The following is a 17,908-nucleotide window of genomic DNA, read 5'->3' on the forward strand; positions in this document are numbered from 1 at the left end:
AGCTGAACTAATTGGTCAAAGCTCAAATCAAGTGTCGCAAAAACACAGCGCATTGAGATCAGCAACATCATATTGGCACAATACATACTGCATTGCAACAACTTGCAGTTAACTGGGCTGTGAGTATAAACAGAATCAAAGCAGTATAATTCCAATTACCTTGATAGTTTTGAAAAGACAGACAAGAGGGTTCGGCTGCTCAGATCAGCACAGAGTCCGACATCCGTTTAGCACCGTCGACAGACAAAAACTCACAGGCCAATAAGATGTGGGTTGGGCGTGGCAGAAATTTTAGCGAGCCAAGTAGTAATAAGCTCTATATATTAACAAACCTAGGTTTCTAAACATTAAAAAGAGGTGCAAATGCGTGAGATAATACTCGGATCAATGTTAGCTCATTAAACAAACTGGCTGCTATAGCAGGCGAGATTTAATATAGGCTAACTGGCTGCAGTACTCAGCCAGAGCCAACGCGGAAGTCAAGCGCCATGACTCGAGTATACAAGACTATAGAAGGAGGAACAGTAATCCTAAGTCCACATACCTGATAAAAGACGGATTCTGGTGCGGAGGAGGCAGTAGGTCGGCATCCGACAAGATATAGACAGACGGAACCGCCGGAAAGTTACAACAAGGGACCCGGTTCTATTTAAAGGTCCCGCAAGATTAGGATTCAGGTAGGGAATGCCCTATCAATAGCGCCGGGATGCACGAAGGTAAAAAGACGGAAACAAAATCCGAAACTGATGAATTTATATTTCGGCAAATGATATATCCGTCACCGCTGTGATCGAGTAACCTATCTGTCAGGATCTAAAATAGGCCCTAGTTCTGAGAAAATTACATTATTTTCGAAGTTTCAATCTGACTCAAAAGGAGCCATTGGGCACTTTGGCCTTTTTTATGATAGAAGTTCTGAAATTACTGATAGAACTAACTTGAAGCTCTGTCAAGATTAAGTCTCTGCTAAATTTCACCCGGTGTGCTTGCAGTTATGCTTTACCACCAGTGGTAGATATTTGCCTCTGGGGGCAAATACTGTTACAAGTAATCGCAACTAGGCAATAAAAACACAGCAAGAGAGTTAGACCTGCTACCATTGGCGTGAGTCTCCCTTCCATTTTTTGCTGTTTGCCGTTGTCTCCTCTGTTTTTGATATGTTTTTGCTGGCTGCTAGTGGGCTTGCAGCACTGATTGTGGCACCCACAGAAGCAGCTTGTAAACTGTGTCTCAGGCCTACCATTGCAGACCCTGTGTGCAGTCTAGTACTACCATGTCGACTTGGTAAGTGCACCCACTTACCAGTCCCTAAACTTTCCTTTTTCTACATGTTAGCCACCCCTAAGGCAGGGCATGGTGCAGTGTACGTAAAAGGTAGGACACACCCTGGTGTGTGTGGCATGTCCTGATAGTGAATTACAGCCAATTTAGTTTTTCACTGTTGCAAGGCTACCTGTCCCCATAGGCCAGAATAGGCAGTTTGATTATAACATCTTATAATCCTAACTGACCCAGGGAACATGGTAGAAAAACAAATTTAGTATGCCTGAACTCAGAATTTGAAAATACATTTTTTAGTGAAGGTGATTTTTACAATTGGTTTGAAAAAACTACTTTTAGAAAGTAGGTATTTTCTTACCTAACCATCCAGCCTCCCTCTGCTAGGTTGTGTATTGCATGTCTGGTTTGTGAGTGACAGGAGGGCTTGGGTTCCAGCAGTCTGATGAGTCAGGGCTGGCCTGAATAGGACCTTGGCTGAATAGAGACTAAAGGAAGGAGATTTCCTTTCAGCTACCTAGGCCAGGTCTGCTTTCAACAATGCAGTCTCCACCTCCTGCCAGAATGCTGCACCAGTGAGGAAAGAACTGGTTTTGGCCAGGTACGGACACTCTCTGTCTACAGAGAACAAAGAAATTAGTAGTATAAATATTGGGGCCCAAAGACTTTAGATCACTTCTGGGAATCAAGACAAACCTTTGTCAATGGGAGGAACCAAAAGAAGCTGAAGGATTTGACTGCCCCTGTGCCAGTGTGCTATTTTCTGGGGTTGGCCTGCAATGGTTACTTATTTGCCAAGGAAAGGAGAAGAAACTTTTATTGAACTTTCATCATCTTGAAGAAGAATCTCCAAGGGCTTGAATTGTGCTTGCCTCCTGCTGAAGTCTCAGGATACAAGAATTCACCACCAGCTCACCCCTGAATTTCCTTGCTGGGAATTCTGTCTACTGAAGCCTGCGTATTGTTGGGGGCTGGAAGAGCGACGCAATGAGAAGAAGCGTGTCGCCACCTCAGCTGCTGCCGTCGCATCACCGGAGAAGTGTGCCGCCGCCACAGAGGTCGCCGTCGCATCACCGGAGAAGCGTGTCTCCATTGCAGCTGTTTGACGTTGCATCCCCGGAGAAGCATGCCGCCACCGCAAGCGTCTCCCTTGCATCCCCGGAGAAGCGTGTCACTGGGCCTGTCGTGGCTCAAAAGTTCCAGAGTCGCCGCACGGCCGTCGGGCTTGCACGCATCGCCTTCACATCGTCGCATCGCATCAAAGACACCATCTTCTCGCATCGCACTGGATCGTCGCGTTGCATCACATCGAGGCGCCATCTTGTCGCATTCCAACCGGAACACAATACGAGATCGACGCATCACCTCCTCTCTGGTAAGGAACAGAACATCACTGACTTTGCGCCTGCACTGAGGAACAGACGCATTGCTCCCCCTGCGAACCTTCTGGTTATCTTACGGTTAGCATCCAAAGGTACTTTGTGAGAAATGTGTCGCATTTACCATCATCTTTGAACTAAGCTATTTTTTTCCTTTAAAGGTAATTTTTCTCAAACGTGCAAACCATTGCCACTAGAGACCCCCAGTTCTAACAAAGAGGAATTTCCTTTACCTGAAAATGTGGTTCTCCAGCATTGGTATATTTATTAGAGGATTCTCTGACTGATGTCATGGCATATTTAAATGTCATGTTGAGGAATACAAAATCCAGTTCAACAGCATCCATGTAGCAACTAAAGACTAGTATAACACTCACCTGGTAGTAAATATATAACTAGTCAGAGATATATTTAATTATAAGGTAGAAGACAAGACATTTAAATTAAATTCCATTTTTTTTAAACAAATTGTATTGGATTTTGTAATAATTTAAGCCAAAATGGCCCAAATACTTACACAGGAGATTGTGATATAAAATCCTGTGAACAGCTATAATACACAACAATTTAAAACTTTTAATACTCATTCCCCGACCCTCACTGCACCACATGCCACCATTAAAACCCTTATTCAGATGAGCATTAGACTCCCATATCAGTCTCTCATGCTGTGGCTCCATAGTTCTGTCATTCAGCTTACAGTTGGGTTTCACTAGTGTGTACTGGCGCTAAAACTATATCCCTGTAATCTTCCCACCCTGCCATATCTTCAGCTGTTTCTGTGATCATCCCCTTGCCTGGAAAAAGAATTCCATTATTTTTGGGACCTATTTTTTACTGTATGGGGCATCACAGTCAGTAAATCAATTATATCAGGTACCAAAGCAATTATGATAAACTTAAAGCAGCATGTGCCCTGCATAGGCGAGACCTAAAAAGTGTCCCAACAGTAAACGTATACTGATTTTGTCCAGGGACTCCAGGCTTCCATGAGGACATCTACAAAGATCAGGATTGAGGCTGAATGCAGTCAGCTGTTACCGCTTAATCTCCAAGCAAGGAGGTGGAGACTATGTGAGAGTACTGGCAGACGAATCTGAGGACAGATACTCATGCTCAGGAGTTCTGGATACCACATTAGCCGTGCCCAATCCAGTGCCAGTAGGATAACTAGGACTTCTTCAGAATCAGGCTAGGAGAGGTAAAGCAGAAACGTGTACAGGAGCTACGAGTTTCACTCTAGGAAGAACATGGGTCAGAGAGAGAGGGGCCTTGGAAACATGCAGAAGTACTGACATTGTGAGTACTCAGCAGTGACAAAAATATTGCAGCCAGGTTTTTTCCATTCACGGAAGAGACCTTGTGCCACCTATGGATGGGTCTACCACTTGTGATCTGCTAGGGATCAGTGGCTGAGCTTGTCTGCCCAGTGTTTAGAGATCCTGCCAGGTGGTGTCTCAGCGAGAATCCCTTGGTGTCCCAGCCATTGCCAGCGATGTAGTGTCACCTGCCAAATGGTACACAACTCCGCCCCTTGTTGCAATATCACATGGCGGCGGCCTTAGAAAGGCCTTCAATGCCAAGCCGGTGGCCCACAGCTCCAAAGTTGATATGGAGCCGGAACTCTGTCAGAGATCAGATCCCTCTGATCAACACCTCTCCCATATGGCCTCCTCAACTCAGAAGTGTTACATCCTCTCCACTGTAAGCTTTGGATGGGGTAGAGAGAGTGGTCTGTCGCTGACTCAACAAACACCACTGCATGTTTCCTGCCGTCTCCTCCAAAATCTGCACGTAATTGGAGAGGTCCCCCGGATGCTGTACACACTAGGAGGTGAGATTACACTGCAGAGCCCACATATGCCATCTGGCATGCTTGAAAACCGGATGCAGGCGGCCATCAATCCCAGAAGCGTCAAGCTCATCCACACAGATTCAGAAAGACGCTGAAACATCTGGACCATAGCCCAAATGTCCTACACTCTCTCTTCTGGGAGGGAAGGCATGAACTGCTCTGTGTCCAGAATGGCTTAGATGAAGTGGAGCATCCGTGAAGGGGTGACGTGAGACTTCTGCAAAATGATAGAGAATGATGGTAAGAGGGTCGCTGTAGATTGATAGCGGGTAGGTCGCCGAGGTAGGGGAAGACTGGAACCCTTGACCTACGAAGATGCGCTGCAACCCCTGCCATTACTTTCTTGAACACCCAGAGGGTACTAGTGAGGCCAAAAGGGAGCACAGCAATCTGAAAATGCCCCTGACCCACCATGAACCGTAGGTAGGCATGCAGGATGGGAATGTGGAAATAAGTGCCCTACAAGTCTAATGTTCCATCTAGTCTCTAGGGTCGAGGCCAGATAAGCCCTGGATGAGGGTGAGCATCTTGAATGTGACCATTTGCAGAAAGAAATTGAGGGGACTAAGGTCTAAAATGGGACGAAGGCCTTTATTCCTCTTCGCAACAAGACAATGGCGGGAGTAACAACAGCCAAATGCTGATGCCAGCAACCTCACTGTGGCTCCTTTGGCCAGAAGAACCTGAACAAGTGATCCTCCGTCAGCCGTTCTGAGGATTGTGGTAGGTGCAACGAGGTGACATGAAATGGTAGGGCATCACCATGCTGGACAATTTACAGATCTCACATGTCTGAGGTTATCAACTACTAGCCAGGCTGAAAATGTTCACTCCTGCCTCTGACAGGGTGGCTGTGTGCCATGAAGGACATATTAAAGCAGTCTTGAGGCTGTGGTAGCAGGAGGGGCAGAAGAAGGTGCTGCACAATGACCCTGTTTTCCATGTGGTCTGTGGGTACTATGGCCTTGGCCACAAAAAGGCTGATTAGTTTGCTGAGCAGGCTGGACATGAAGGGGATATGATAGTCGGTACCATAGCAACAGAGGGGGGCGAAAGTGTTGATGTGGTTGACGTGGTGAACCTAAAAAGCAAATGCGCTTGATTGCACTGTGGCCCTGCTACTATAAAGCGCTCAAGGGCAGAGTCTGCCTGCTCATAAAAAAAGGAGAGAGCCATTGAAAGGCATGTCTATTAACGTGGATTGGGCATCGCAAAAGAAGCATGTGATCCTCATCAAAGGCATGCCTTCTGACAATCACCCTTGTGCCAATTGCCCTGGCTAGGCAATGTGTGGTGTCCCAGCCACAGCGCATGGCAAATTTTGCCAAATCACAACAAACCTGAATAGCCTAGGTAAGGACGAAGCATAAACTGTAAGTGTCACCAGGCAAGACCTGCATAACTAAGTTCCAAATGGCTTGTGTATAACGCCCGAAAAGGCAGATGGCATTGACTGAGAATATGTCTAAGCTGGTTGAGGAAAGGAAAACATATGCTTCCCAAAGGTTTCAAAACATTTTGTCTCCCTATTGGTGGTGTAGCAGAGAATGAAATGGAGTTGAGCCTACTTACTGAGGCCTCTACGACTAGGCTCTCAGGTGTGGGGGTGCTGAGTCAAGTAGTCTGATTACCTGTGGCTGGACAAAGGCACCTTACTAGCTGCCTGCTCTTCGGAGGTCTGGAATAGGGTGTTGCCCGGACCCCAAGAATGTTGTCAGTGAGGAATGAAAGCAGGGACTAAGTCTTTTTTTTGACCAGGCTGAAGCACCTCAATATGACATTAGTCTTCACCTCCATAGCAGGAAAACCGATGTTGAGAACCTCATCCACCACTCACATGACTATGGCGAAGCATGCAGTTTTTTCTGTGGAAGGGCCTTTAGGCAATAGTAGCGCAGCGTCTAGAGAGGGGTCCAGACCATTGGAACCCTGAAGGTTCTCATACCAATTGTCATCCATGCACGGTTGAGCAACTTTGTTACCAGCATCGTTATCAGAGTCAGTTCTAAAAAGAGTATGAACGGTTTGGGACATTACTTGAGCCAGGGGCAAAGTATCGGAATCTGATGGGTTGGCCAAAGGTTGCAGTCACAAGGGTTCAGGGTACGCCCTCGGTGAAAGTACACCCACTTGGAGTGGGTTAACACAACAGGTTGTGCTTCCCCAACCGGTGTTGATTTGCCATGGTCTCGAGTGGTTTGTGGTGCTAGCAGATGCAGAGCCAGTAAAGGATCCAGAGGGTCCAAATGGTGCCAAGGCCAGATATGCCAGTGGGGCCACTGATGGAGTTCCTTGTCGTTCCCTAAGGCCTGAAGGAGTGCCAGAGTGAGACTGTAATGTGCCAAAGAGCTGCAACATTCACAGAAATCCCATATTTGATGCAGCCGAACGACAGCCCCGGAAATTCAGGTTGCCTCAGGACAAGTGTAGGACTCAACCCTGAAGGAGAAAATCTTCTGGAGGGAGACTGGGAGGCAGGTTGATGTTCTTGCACCTCCTCTGGAGTTTGGGAGTGGCGGAGAACTGCTTAGACATTTTATACTTGTTTATCAACTTGTCTGAAAACTGATGATCAACCATAGGAATGACTCTGGAGCAGGAATGGGACTTTCCCTTCAACCGGTCACGGTGTCAAGTCTTTCTGAGTTTAGCGACATAAGAGATTCACTTCACGGTCCTGTATTCCTTGGGGGCAACCTCTCCCAGATGGCCTCCTCAACTCAGAAGCGTTGCATCCTCTCCACTGTAAGCTTTGGATGGGGTAGGGAGAGTGGTCTGTCGCTGACCCAACAAACACCACTACATGTTTCCTGCCGCCTCCTCCAAAATCTGCTTGGAGTTATCTTCAAACTGCTGATACCACTGGCAAACTTGATGAGAGTCTGTCACTGACATCTGCTTGTGAAAGTCCCAGAAAGGTTTAAACCCTGTAGTCTTGGGAAGATACATTCTTTTTTAAGCATTTGAGGAAACAAAGTCTCATGAAGAGGCGACGGATAGTGCAAGATCTCCATTAGTGGCATAGAAAGAAAAGAACTGACAGCACCGCGCGTGGTGCCTAAGGGTGGTTCTACACATCACTTCGAGTGAGACAACGTCGGTGTGGAATCGCACGTCATCTACTGCTCAACAGGTTTACAGAGCAAGTCTGACACCTAGGAAATATTCAAAATAGTGAGAAATCTGTGCTTATAAGTATCGACTAGAAACAACTTTTAAAAGAGCAAATGTAACATTGTTTACTACGTAACAGAGAGGTGGGTATGAGGTGAAATGCAAGTGCATCACAAAATATATTAAACACTTCTTCTGGTGAAATTCTATGGGAGTTCAAAATGCCTTTGGTGAACAATAGGAGCATGGATTGCTCCTAACAAAGGAACAACTTCACCTGAATATTATCTACCAAGTAAAAGCATAGCCAATGGGTGAACTAAGAGCTGGAGGTTTATTTATCGAGATAAGGACTACTGTATGCGATGAGCAACTGCATAGACCAACACATTGAAGATGAAATCCTGTACGCCACCTCACATCCAAATTATAAAAGTGCTACGAGTGCCTCAGAACTGGTCTTCCAAAAAGAACCGGAACATACATTTACACAACAAAGCCTTTAGCAGAGGGGAATGTGGGATTTAAGTACAACTTTATCTTTCCATTAGTCAAATAACAATTTTGGGAACATTCTGCTAATCCTAAAAGCTGACCTGTTTTCCACTAAGTAAGCAAACTTTGATATGATAACAACACAGAGTTTGCAGTTTACTAGAATTATATGAGGAGCATTTATGTGAGGCAAGTAAAACACCTTCAGTGGCTTGCAATTAACTTGCGAATATTGTTTAAAACAAAGAATATCGTTCATAGTGCAGTCTACTCTAAATGGAAGGCTTTTTAGGCACAGAATTCTGGCAATGCTCTCAGAGAAATCTAAGATCCAATCATTTATTTTACTTCATGTATCCAGTCTTCTAGGTAATGGGACAAACCTTTTTCCAATCGCAGCAGCCAACTCCTGGAACGCATTACTGATAGCTCTTTGTATGCAATCTTACTGCACAATATACAAGAACTTTTGTTTTGTATTAATGATATAACCATAACATGAATCTCTAGGTAGAGACAGAAACCATTTCAGGGGAACAGTGGGCTTAATATACACTTTTACATGGTCAGGTAACATAAGAAGTGCTTTGACCTAGTCTGATGACATCATAAGGTCATTTACCTGGATGAGGCTAAACAGCCATCACATTGCTACTGACCCATCACTTTAAGCCCTTTAGCTTTAGAATTTTACCCTCACACTTACTGAGCTTTATGCTGTGCCTGAATATACATAAAACGACAAAGAACACAAAATGTTTTGTGTGAGTGAAAGGTGAAGTGCCAGATGAAGCCATCTGATGGCTCTACTGGTCTTCTTTTTGAGCACTACAGCTAATGAAGCTAAACATGTGCACCACAGAAGTTCTGTGGTACTTACTCAGTGTTTCACTCAAAAGACAGAAAACTGAACAAGTAAGTTTAGCAAGGAATTCTGAAGACACCCGGCACTGAAACCATATGTTTGTATAGAATAAAATGAGCTTACTGAAGCGTAACATTTAATATCCTTGTTTACTGCATAGATAACCACATTTCACATTTACCCAATTAAGTTCTTCCTGGCAAATGTGTCTGGGGAATATTGTGGGAAGGGTGCAGTAATTACCACTTGTAGTAATGACTGTTCAAATCAAAATCCTGATGGGTGCACAAACCGCTGGGATTTCCTCAGAATGAGGGGCTGGCTTACTTCACTGTAGTTGAGACAATTATGCCCTCAGCAAAAGGCCTGAAAAGTTGATCAGACATTTCTTCCTGATCAATCACAAGACACCGTTTTATTAAGCCATTTGAGGAAGGCATTTCCATGGAAGGAAAACCAAAAAGATAATAAGATGCTTCAATCACCTGTTCTGTTAAATCAGCTTTTTCTCTGTCAAGCTGGGCAAGACGGACTCCTAATCGTGATCTTGACTTTAGCTCTTCCTCCCAGAGGTTATGTGAATCTTTCGCAGTCTGAGACAGCACAGTTTGATGATGCACCTGAAAGTTAGGCCAGAAATTAGTTGTAATACAAATGTACGTAGTTATCGCTATAAAGATGATATGCCCCAGTACTGGTATAATATTCAGGTGGTTCTAATACAGTATGTTTACATTGTGTTGACATATGGAAACCCCTTTCCTATGTAAATTTAAAAACGAATGATAGCTTTAGCCAAAGCCTTCTGACTAAAACAAAAGCTTTTAATTCAAGTTACTGACATACTCCTATTAGTAACAACAAAAGTCTATATGGACTTTGGGGTACAATTGTTTCTAAAGAGCAAGTTACTTACTTCAGTAACGCCTTTTCCGGTAGACTCTCTAACTGCAAATTTCTCACCTTTTGAATACCTTCAGGCGTCAGAAGGGATCTGGGAACTTTTGCACTGTAATATTCTCCAGCATTGACATTGTGCAACGTCCTAGGTCATCGTGCCGCTTCGTATCGTGTGGGAGTGACATTGGTATATATACACGCCACCTGCTTGTAAGGCTGCCAGTTACTTTCTGTACTCCTTCCATGCCATCAGATATGTAGCTTTAAGAAACCAAACTTTATGAATGTGTGCACGATGCCCCCATAGCCACTGGCAAATATTAAAAAGTGGCATGCCTTGGGCTAGCGCTGTCGTATCAGTCTTTGCTCTAGTAGAGTGGGTGCTTAATTATTTTGTTGGCTGTTATCTGGCTAGCCCATTCCAGATCTTAATAAAAAAATACACTCAATCTCAAGTTGGTTCCCCTGTGCACTGTTTTACCAATTTCACTGCTCTAGTAGAGTGGGTGCTTAATTATTTTGTTGGCTGTTATCTGGCTAGCCCATTCCAGATCGTAATAAAAAAATACACTCAATCTCAAGTTGGTTCCCCTGTGCACTGTTTTACCAATTTCACTGCGAAAAACAGGACAACAAGTTTTTAATTTTGTTAGTGTTCCCTGGTTCTCTCTAGGTAAAAGCTGAGAGTTCTTTTAGGATCAAGGCTATACATACAAGCATTGGCATAGCCAATAGGTCTCGCCTTTGGGACCTTATAAGTGTTTAGCCATGCAACAGTTGATGTTGTTGCACCAAGGATATTGTGCTACATAACTAAATACTAATAAGGTCCCAAAAGCGAGACCTATTGGCTATGCCAATGCTTGTTAATTAAACTTTTGTGACGGACCAACTAGTAGTAACTTTAAACTCATAAATTCTGTTGTATAATGCACAAAACCTTCACTTTAAGGAGTGGAATCATAAGTCTGCACCTAGATGTAAAATTGAGAATTATAAATAAATGGAGGAGTAAGAATAGACATGAATAAACATGCTTACCTTTGTGAGTGGGCCTAAATATTTAAATTTGTGGACAATTCATCCACATTTCCTCGAGCTGTACGTGTACATGGTGTAACATTATTTTTGTATTTATGAGACTTCAAAAAGGAAAAGGAATTTTGACCACAGACCTACTGAATGTCCTACGTTAGCAGTGAATTTACAAATGATCAAGTGCAAAACAAAAAGAGCTTATATTTTGTACTGAGCGAAGACAAGCATCCTTCAGCAGCATTTGCATATTCGATAGTACTGAAAGTTCCTTGTGAACGCTTCTCTGACTACAAAGATGGCCTCAAGCAGAGAAAACAAAATAATAAGGCCACATTCAAAGTGTATTGGTAACAATGATTGGCAATACCACACACTGCATTACTGTTACCAAACTTTAATATTGCACCCTTACGGACCCTTAACAGGTTTCAGGCCAGGAATGTGGAACAACAGGGCGATGTGGTAATGCCACACATTTGTCCACATGCTTCTCCGGGGCCTTTCATCAGGTAGACATATGCTCAGAAAAAACATTTAGTACTGCATCACTTGTAATTCTGTTTCGGGCAGAAACTTATGTTAAAGGGCTCTTAGAAGAGAGGGCTATAGTGCTGTTTGTGCAAGGCGCACTTTTAACCTAATGAGGCTCTTGGATCTGGATTGCTAAAGTAGGTGCATGACCCACGATTGCAGTATAGCACACACCACGGCGAGGGCCCAGCAGGAACCATGGCTTTGCTCCTGATGTGTGTGCCAGCAGACGTGCTAACAGTCAGAGTAGGGCAAGTACTGCATTGAGTGCATCAAGGAAACACATCAGCTCTGTGGTTCTCTACAGGAAACCCCTGCTCTTTGATTCCCAGAGGTAGAATCCTGGCACTGCTCTTCAGAGGAAGAGGCCGCTGTGTGCAAGCAGGGACTGGCAGTGCGCCCTAACTGTGTCTATTCAATGTCTTTAGTGCACACACCAGGCCTGTCGCTGGCTCTGTGGACTCTTCAAAATGAGCCCTGTGGAAGTATTTCTGCACAGTGTCAAGTTAAAGCATTCTCATTGGGTGGGTGAGGCTTTTTGCCTGTGGGCCTCTAACGTAAAGTGTATTTGTGCTCTGAATAACTGCTGAATTACAGATGTTTATTGTTACTCAACTCAATGATACTCATTTTATCGACCTCAGATCGATGAAAGGCTGCGTGGACCTGTGACCATGAGGATGAACACAGGCCCCTGCAGTGGACGTATTAGTCCACTGAGCCACCAGACCCGGCAGGGTCATCATCATAAACATTGTCTTATTTGCCTGCAGGCACGTCACCAAACCAATGAAGAAAAAAACCTACTTCATTTACATTGGCCAGAAAATGGATGGTCATAAAATGGGTTTTACAGAAAAGGGACTAACATCTCAGTCCTGATACAGTAAAAACGTATTTCTGGAGCACTAGAACTAATTTGTTCTCTTCCCTCTGTTAGGATGAAAACAGTTCAAAATCCAATATGCGTTCCGTCCTTTTTAGACTCATAGAATTAAGCTCCATTGCAGCTTGGTGAAGTCGGCCTCCCCTGCCCACAGACCCACTTAGGTCCACTCCACCTGCAAGGTGCAGCCTCGCCAGAACCAGCGCGCTCCGGATCATGGGAGCCCCGCACGCCACGCTGATTACGCGCATCAGTCTTGGGCTGACAGCTTGCTTGTTAGAGCCGCGAGTCTGCTGTTTAATTTACCTGACTTGTCAACAGCTCACTGTTTGAAGATCCGGGAAGAGGCCGATTTCACATTTACAGTCAAAGTGCCGAATTCCCCCGGACGGCTGATATTCACAAATAATCTGCTACTTTGTAAGCCTTCCCGGGGGCACGCGGGGACACTGATCAGAACAATCACTGTGTTTTTGGAGCACAGATTGGTGTGTGAAAAGAACACGGAGGCTCCGAGCTGTTTCCCAGGGAAGGTTGCGGAACAGAGCGGCCCAAGTACGCCACAGGGTGTGGTGTGGGTGCAAGGTCATGGGCAGTGCATCAGCCACTTATCAAAAAGAGCAAAGTGCACTCGAGGGCTGTCCTTGAGCACTCGGACTCTGCGAAATTCTTTGCAAACCCTTGCTGTGAATTCAGTGCCCGAGGCACGCAGGCGAGCCTACAGCCCCAGACCGTCAGCGGCGCTGCACAGGGGGGTCCAGCCTACCAAACAGAGTTCACTTGCATCTGCTGATGAAAAGAACAAGCGCACGCGCCTGTCAGGATTTCTGTGGCCATAGAACTGAAACCAGGAATAAGAAAGCCAAGGAATCGGCAATTGAAGTTACAGAGAAGACCCACAAGGAAGGTCCGGCGACATCAGGTTTCAATCCTATTCCTTCGCCGTTGTGTAAAACATATCAAGCATTCTTGCCCAAGAGAAGCGGAGCGAACGCCACCTCTGACGTCAAGGTCAGCGGTCTAGTGTTTGCGAGCTCGCGATCAGCAGAGCCAGTTATGCGCACGCTCCGTGAAGGAACTGCGCACTTCAACCGATTTTGTGCGAGGTGCAAGTGTCTACTCTTCGCACAGAGACTTGTGAGCCTAAAGAACAAGTTACTTACCTTCGGTAACGCTTTTTCTGGTGGATACAGTATCTGCCTGTGGATTCCTCACCTTGTGAATATCCCCCTGCGTCAGCAACATTCGGAAATTCTTTTGTAGCTCTTCACGCCGACGTGGACGGCGTCACAGAATGTACGGCTTCGCGCGCACGGCTCCGCTGACGTCACTGACTCCATAATAGGACTCCGTCGGGATGATGACATCAGTTCCGCCCTTTTTTCCGTGCCTTCGAAGCATACGGACGGACCAACAACAGTAGATATACACACAATGTACACAGTACCAAATAATCAAAATAACACACAGTGTGTAGTCAATGCAGGAAAGCAATTATAATAACGCATTTCCTTTGACAATAAAATATTTACATAAAAACAATGACACTAATACTGGTATAGAAGAGTGGACAACGGGGAGGTGGGTGGGCCAGTGAGGAATCCACAGGCAGATACTGTATCCACCAGAAAAAGCATTACCGAAGGTAAGTAACTTGTTCTTCTGATGGATACATCTGCCAGTGGATTCCTCACTTTGTGAATAGAGTCCCAGAGCAGTCCCCACTCCTGGAGGAGGGTGTCCACTATCTTAGACCAGAAAATCCTGGAGGACATAACGCGAAGAGTGGCCGTCCCTCCTCACTTCGGAATCTAAGCAATAATGCTTCGCAAAAGTGTGGAGGGAGGCCCAAGTTACTGCTCTACAAATGTCCTCTACAGGCACACCCCTAGACAAAGCAGATGTAGCAGACCTTGCTCTAGTAGACTGAGCTCTTAAACCTTCAAGAGGTTACTTACCCGCCAGAGAGTAGTATATCTTGATACAGAAGACAATCCATCTTGAAAACGTGCGCTTGTGCACCGCCTTGCCTCTTCTGGTTCCAACAAAACCCACAAAGAGCTGGTCATCCACTCTGAACTCTCTGGTTCTGTCCAGGTAGAGGCTCAACGCCCTCTTCGGGGCCAAGCGATGAAGTCTCTCCTCCTCCTTGGAAGGGTGAGGGGGAGGTTAGAAGGTAGGAAGGGTAACAGACTGCCCTAGATGGAAGGGAGTTTATTTATTTATTTATTTATTTATTTCGATTTATATAGCGCTATATAACCCCGGGGTCTCTAAGCGCTTAGTTAGTTACCGCCTTAGGCAGAAGAGCAGCCCTGGTCCTTAGTACCATTCGTTCAGCATGAATGGTCAAGAATGGGGGCTTTGAACTAAGAGCTTGAAGCTCACTTACCCTCCTTGCCGAGGTAATTGCAATCAGGAAGACCATTTTAAAAAACAACAGTCTCAACATTTGCTAAACTACATATAGGGGATGTTATGCTAGAAGAACCCCTGCTACTTTCTACTTTGAGAACTGAGGTCCCTGCTATAGCTGCCTTTTAAAATTTAACAATTTCTACCACTTATTAGTTATCTGGTCTGAAAAACAATTAAAGAAAATGTTTACAAAAACATTGTGTATTTATGGCAATATGTTATTGCAATTATATCAGGCTCTGCAGTATAAACTGTCTTTTGTATAAAGGTTGTCACTAGTAAATGTCATGGTTACAAAATGAAAATGAACAATACTATGGCACATCACAATGAAGATTCTGATTCCTACCTGATGGTTGAGCTGCTCTTCTAAACCGATCTTTGTTGATTGTAGGTTTGTAATCAGATCTTCAAGACGGGTACGAATCTATAAACATAAAAAAAAAGATATAACATAATAAAACACTTGTAAAACAATAACAATCATTACAGTGACAATCAATCATGTGCCCTATTTTTCTCATAGAATATTTAGAAATTACAATACATGTGATTTTTACATTATTTCTAGTAATCACAAAAGAAAAATACATAATACACGGTTTCCGACTGATCGTCAACATACACCTCTGAACACCATTGAACCACACTACTCTAACCACACCTTATTAATCTCTCAAATGTTCCACTTGTTGATCAGCTGAAATCGGGATGACAGAGAAGAGATTAAAATACGGAGCCAATGAATTTGTGGGTCCTTCAGATGTACTAAGTCCGCAATTGTCTCTTGACTAGGAACCAATTATCCCATGTCGGCAAATGACACTCCCGTGTAGCAAAGCAGAGCAGTCAAAGGCCTACTCAGGGAAAGTGGTGTTGGCTAGTTACCCCAGCTCACTGGTACGCAACAACACTAATTAAATCAGTGTCCAGTCAGTGCTTTCTACTTTTGAAAAGAAATCATACTTCTACTCACTAAATATTGTGCACTACTGTGCACTAAATTACAATTTGACACTCTATAACATGTTACACCCCTAGCGAGTTCTGAATCTTAAAAACACAATATCCTGACCTATATTAGATGCAACATCAGAGTATTATAAATAGGGCAGGCCTACTAGCTTTGTCGGGGTCTCACCACATAAGTAAAAGGCAGTCACATAGTATAATACAACAATGTAACCAACATAAAGTCAGTAGAAACAGTACCAATATACAATACATATGAGCGACCTATGAAGTCAGCAGGGGTAGCACAAACAGTCAATACCATTCATTATATTCTAAAACCTTGCATTATCAGCCATTACCATTGTCAATAAAGCACTGTTTGTCAATGCCTTGGCAGTGTTCTGCTGTCCCGGGAGTATGGGAACTGCAGGGACATTCTTTATTGTAGTAGCCCGAGAGAGATGGGCTCCCTGGGGCCAAAAGTTAGCTTGGGGAGAGGCCCGCACACATGCCTCTGCCCCATCTAACAATAATTAACGTTGTTGCACCTACCGGTTAGCCCTCTCCAGGGAAATGTTCACAAACCACCGTGAAGCCCTACACGCTTTGTTCTCTGCTTGGACGCCTTGAGGACCAGACTCTCAAGCCCTCTAGACTCAATTTGAACATATCTGGCGTAGATTGGAGTGGCGTGTTGTAGAGGTATTCTCCTGCTGGCCAACCCTCACTACCAGGAGCATTTTCAGCGGGTCTATTGCCACAACTGTTCCTCAGGGGGTGCAACGGCACCAGCGCACGCGTCCACTACCCTTCTAGAAATGGCACATTTCCGCAGAAGCCCCGAACAAGTGTTCAAAGGCAGGTGCTCCTGAGTAATGAACTTGATTCAGTATGGGGGAGGACAAAGCTTTGAAATCTGATTCTAAGCCAAGCCAGAGAAATATGACAATTCTTTAACGAGTCATAAGGAGTCTATGTAGGATGTTAGGGACTGTAAATCTACACATGCATGTTTGATTAGTGGATGATTCAGGTGCTGGCAGCTCCTGTAGTCCATTGGGATTTCGGTGACAGCGGGGGCAGCTTTATCTCCGAGGCTCCCAAATAACCATTTGTGTGCTTGTTTTACATTACGCTGACAGCGCTAGCATGATTTAGATGCTGGTCCGATGTATTTTTAAAAACTTGTCACTTACCAATTTTAATATTGTTTTTGAGCACATCACTCACTGCCAGAGCACTTTCTACCTCTCTGTGGCTTTTTTGGTTGTGTCCCGAAGCTAGGTTGGGCCGGAGTTAGCCGTCTAGCTTATCGGGGGAGAACACCATATAAAGCATATGTGTCCCCGTGCGCGCAGCGGACGCGACGGTGGCACGCCGAAGGTGCGCCTAAGGTAAGCCCGTCTGTGCACCTACAGCGCACAGAGCCAGAAACGCTGGATCTAATGAGTCAGGGGCTGGGGTCAACATAATAGGCTACAGCCGTGAGTCGTTGTACCACCAATAGGCACTGGGATGTATTGCATTCTATGTCACGGACCTGCTTCTTTTGCCACTTTCACTTCGAGACATCACCTTCTGCCTCGCCCTCTCCCGCTCGCACTGAACACAAGGCTAATATTCGCGCAGCTCTTATCAATGCACGCTCGCTGGTTAAACACACAGAAGATGTACATGAGCTGGTTGAGGACGAGGAGCTAGCTCTCCTCTTTATTACGGAAACATGGTTACATGACTTTTGTGCACCAGCGATTGAACTTGCAACTCCACGGGGGTATAAGATCACCAGACTGGACCGCAAGTCAGGCCGAGGAGGCGGCATTTCTGTGATTTTCAGGTAAGGGTGAACATTGTTAAAGGAAGGTACAGGAAAAATTCTTGAAGGGGAAGCGCTGGAGTTCTCTCTAGCCCTATCCCCGCATTTCACTTTGGGTGGAGTTTTGATCTACCGCCCCCCTGGCCCGTCAGGCACCTTTATTAAATCCCTAGAGGAAGTCATCACCCGAGGGGCGATTAGGTTCTCAAGGTTCTTGCTGCTAGGAGACTTTAACATTCATTTTGAGAACCCCCTGGCTCCGGGGACAAGGGATATGTCTGACCTATGTGAACTAACCCACCTCACACAGCATGTGCGCCACCCCACCCACACCTGTGGCCACATCTTAGTCTGCTCTCATTTTAGTCTTGATTTGGGG

General features: G+C 45.0%; 1 protein-coding gene across 1 annotated transcript in view; it reads right to left on the reverse strand.

The window, feature by feature from the left end:
• Positions 1-17,908, reverse strand: part of ANKRD26 (ankyrin repeat domain 26) — a 969,942-nt gene that overhangs the window by 257,324 nt on the left and 694,710 nt on the right. The window contains exons 32-33 of the mRNA XM_086919420.1: positions 15,109-15,186; positions 9,472-9,606 (exon numbers count right to left, since the gene is read on the reverse strand). Coding sequence (XP_086775546.1) covers positions 9,472-9,606; positions 15,109-15,186 — 213 coding nt within the window. The remainder of the gene's footprint in view (positions 1-9,471; positions 9,607-15,108; positions 15,187-17,908) is intronic.

This window comes from Lissotriton vulgaris, chromosome 1_1, assembly GCF_964263255.1.
Source record: "Lissotriton vulgaris chromosome 1_1, aLisVul1.2, whole genome shotgun sequence".
Taxonomy (NCBI): Eukaryota; Metazoa; Chordata; class Amphibia; order Caudata; family Salamandridae; genus Lissotriton; species Lissotriton vulgaris.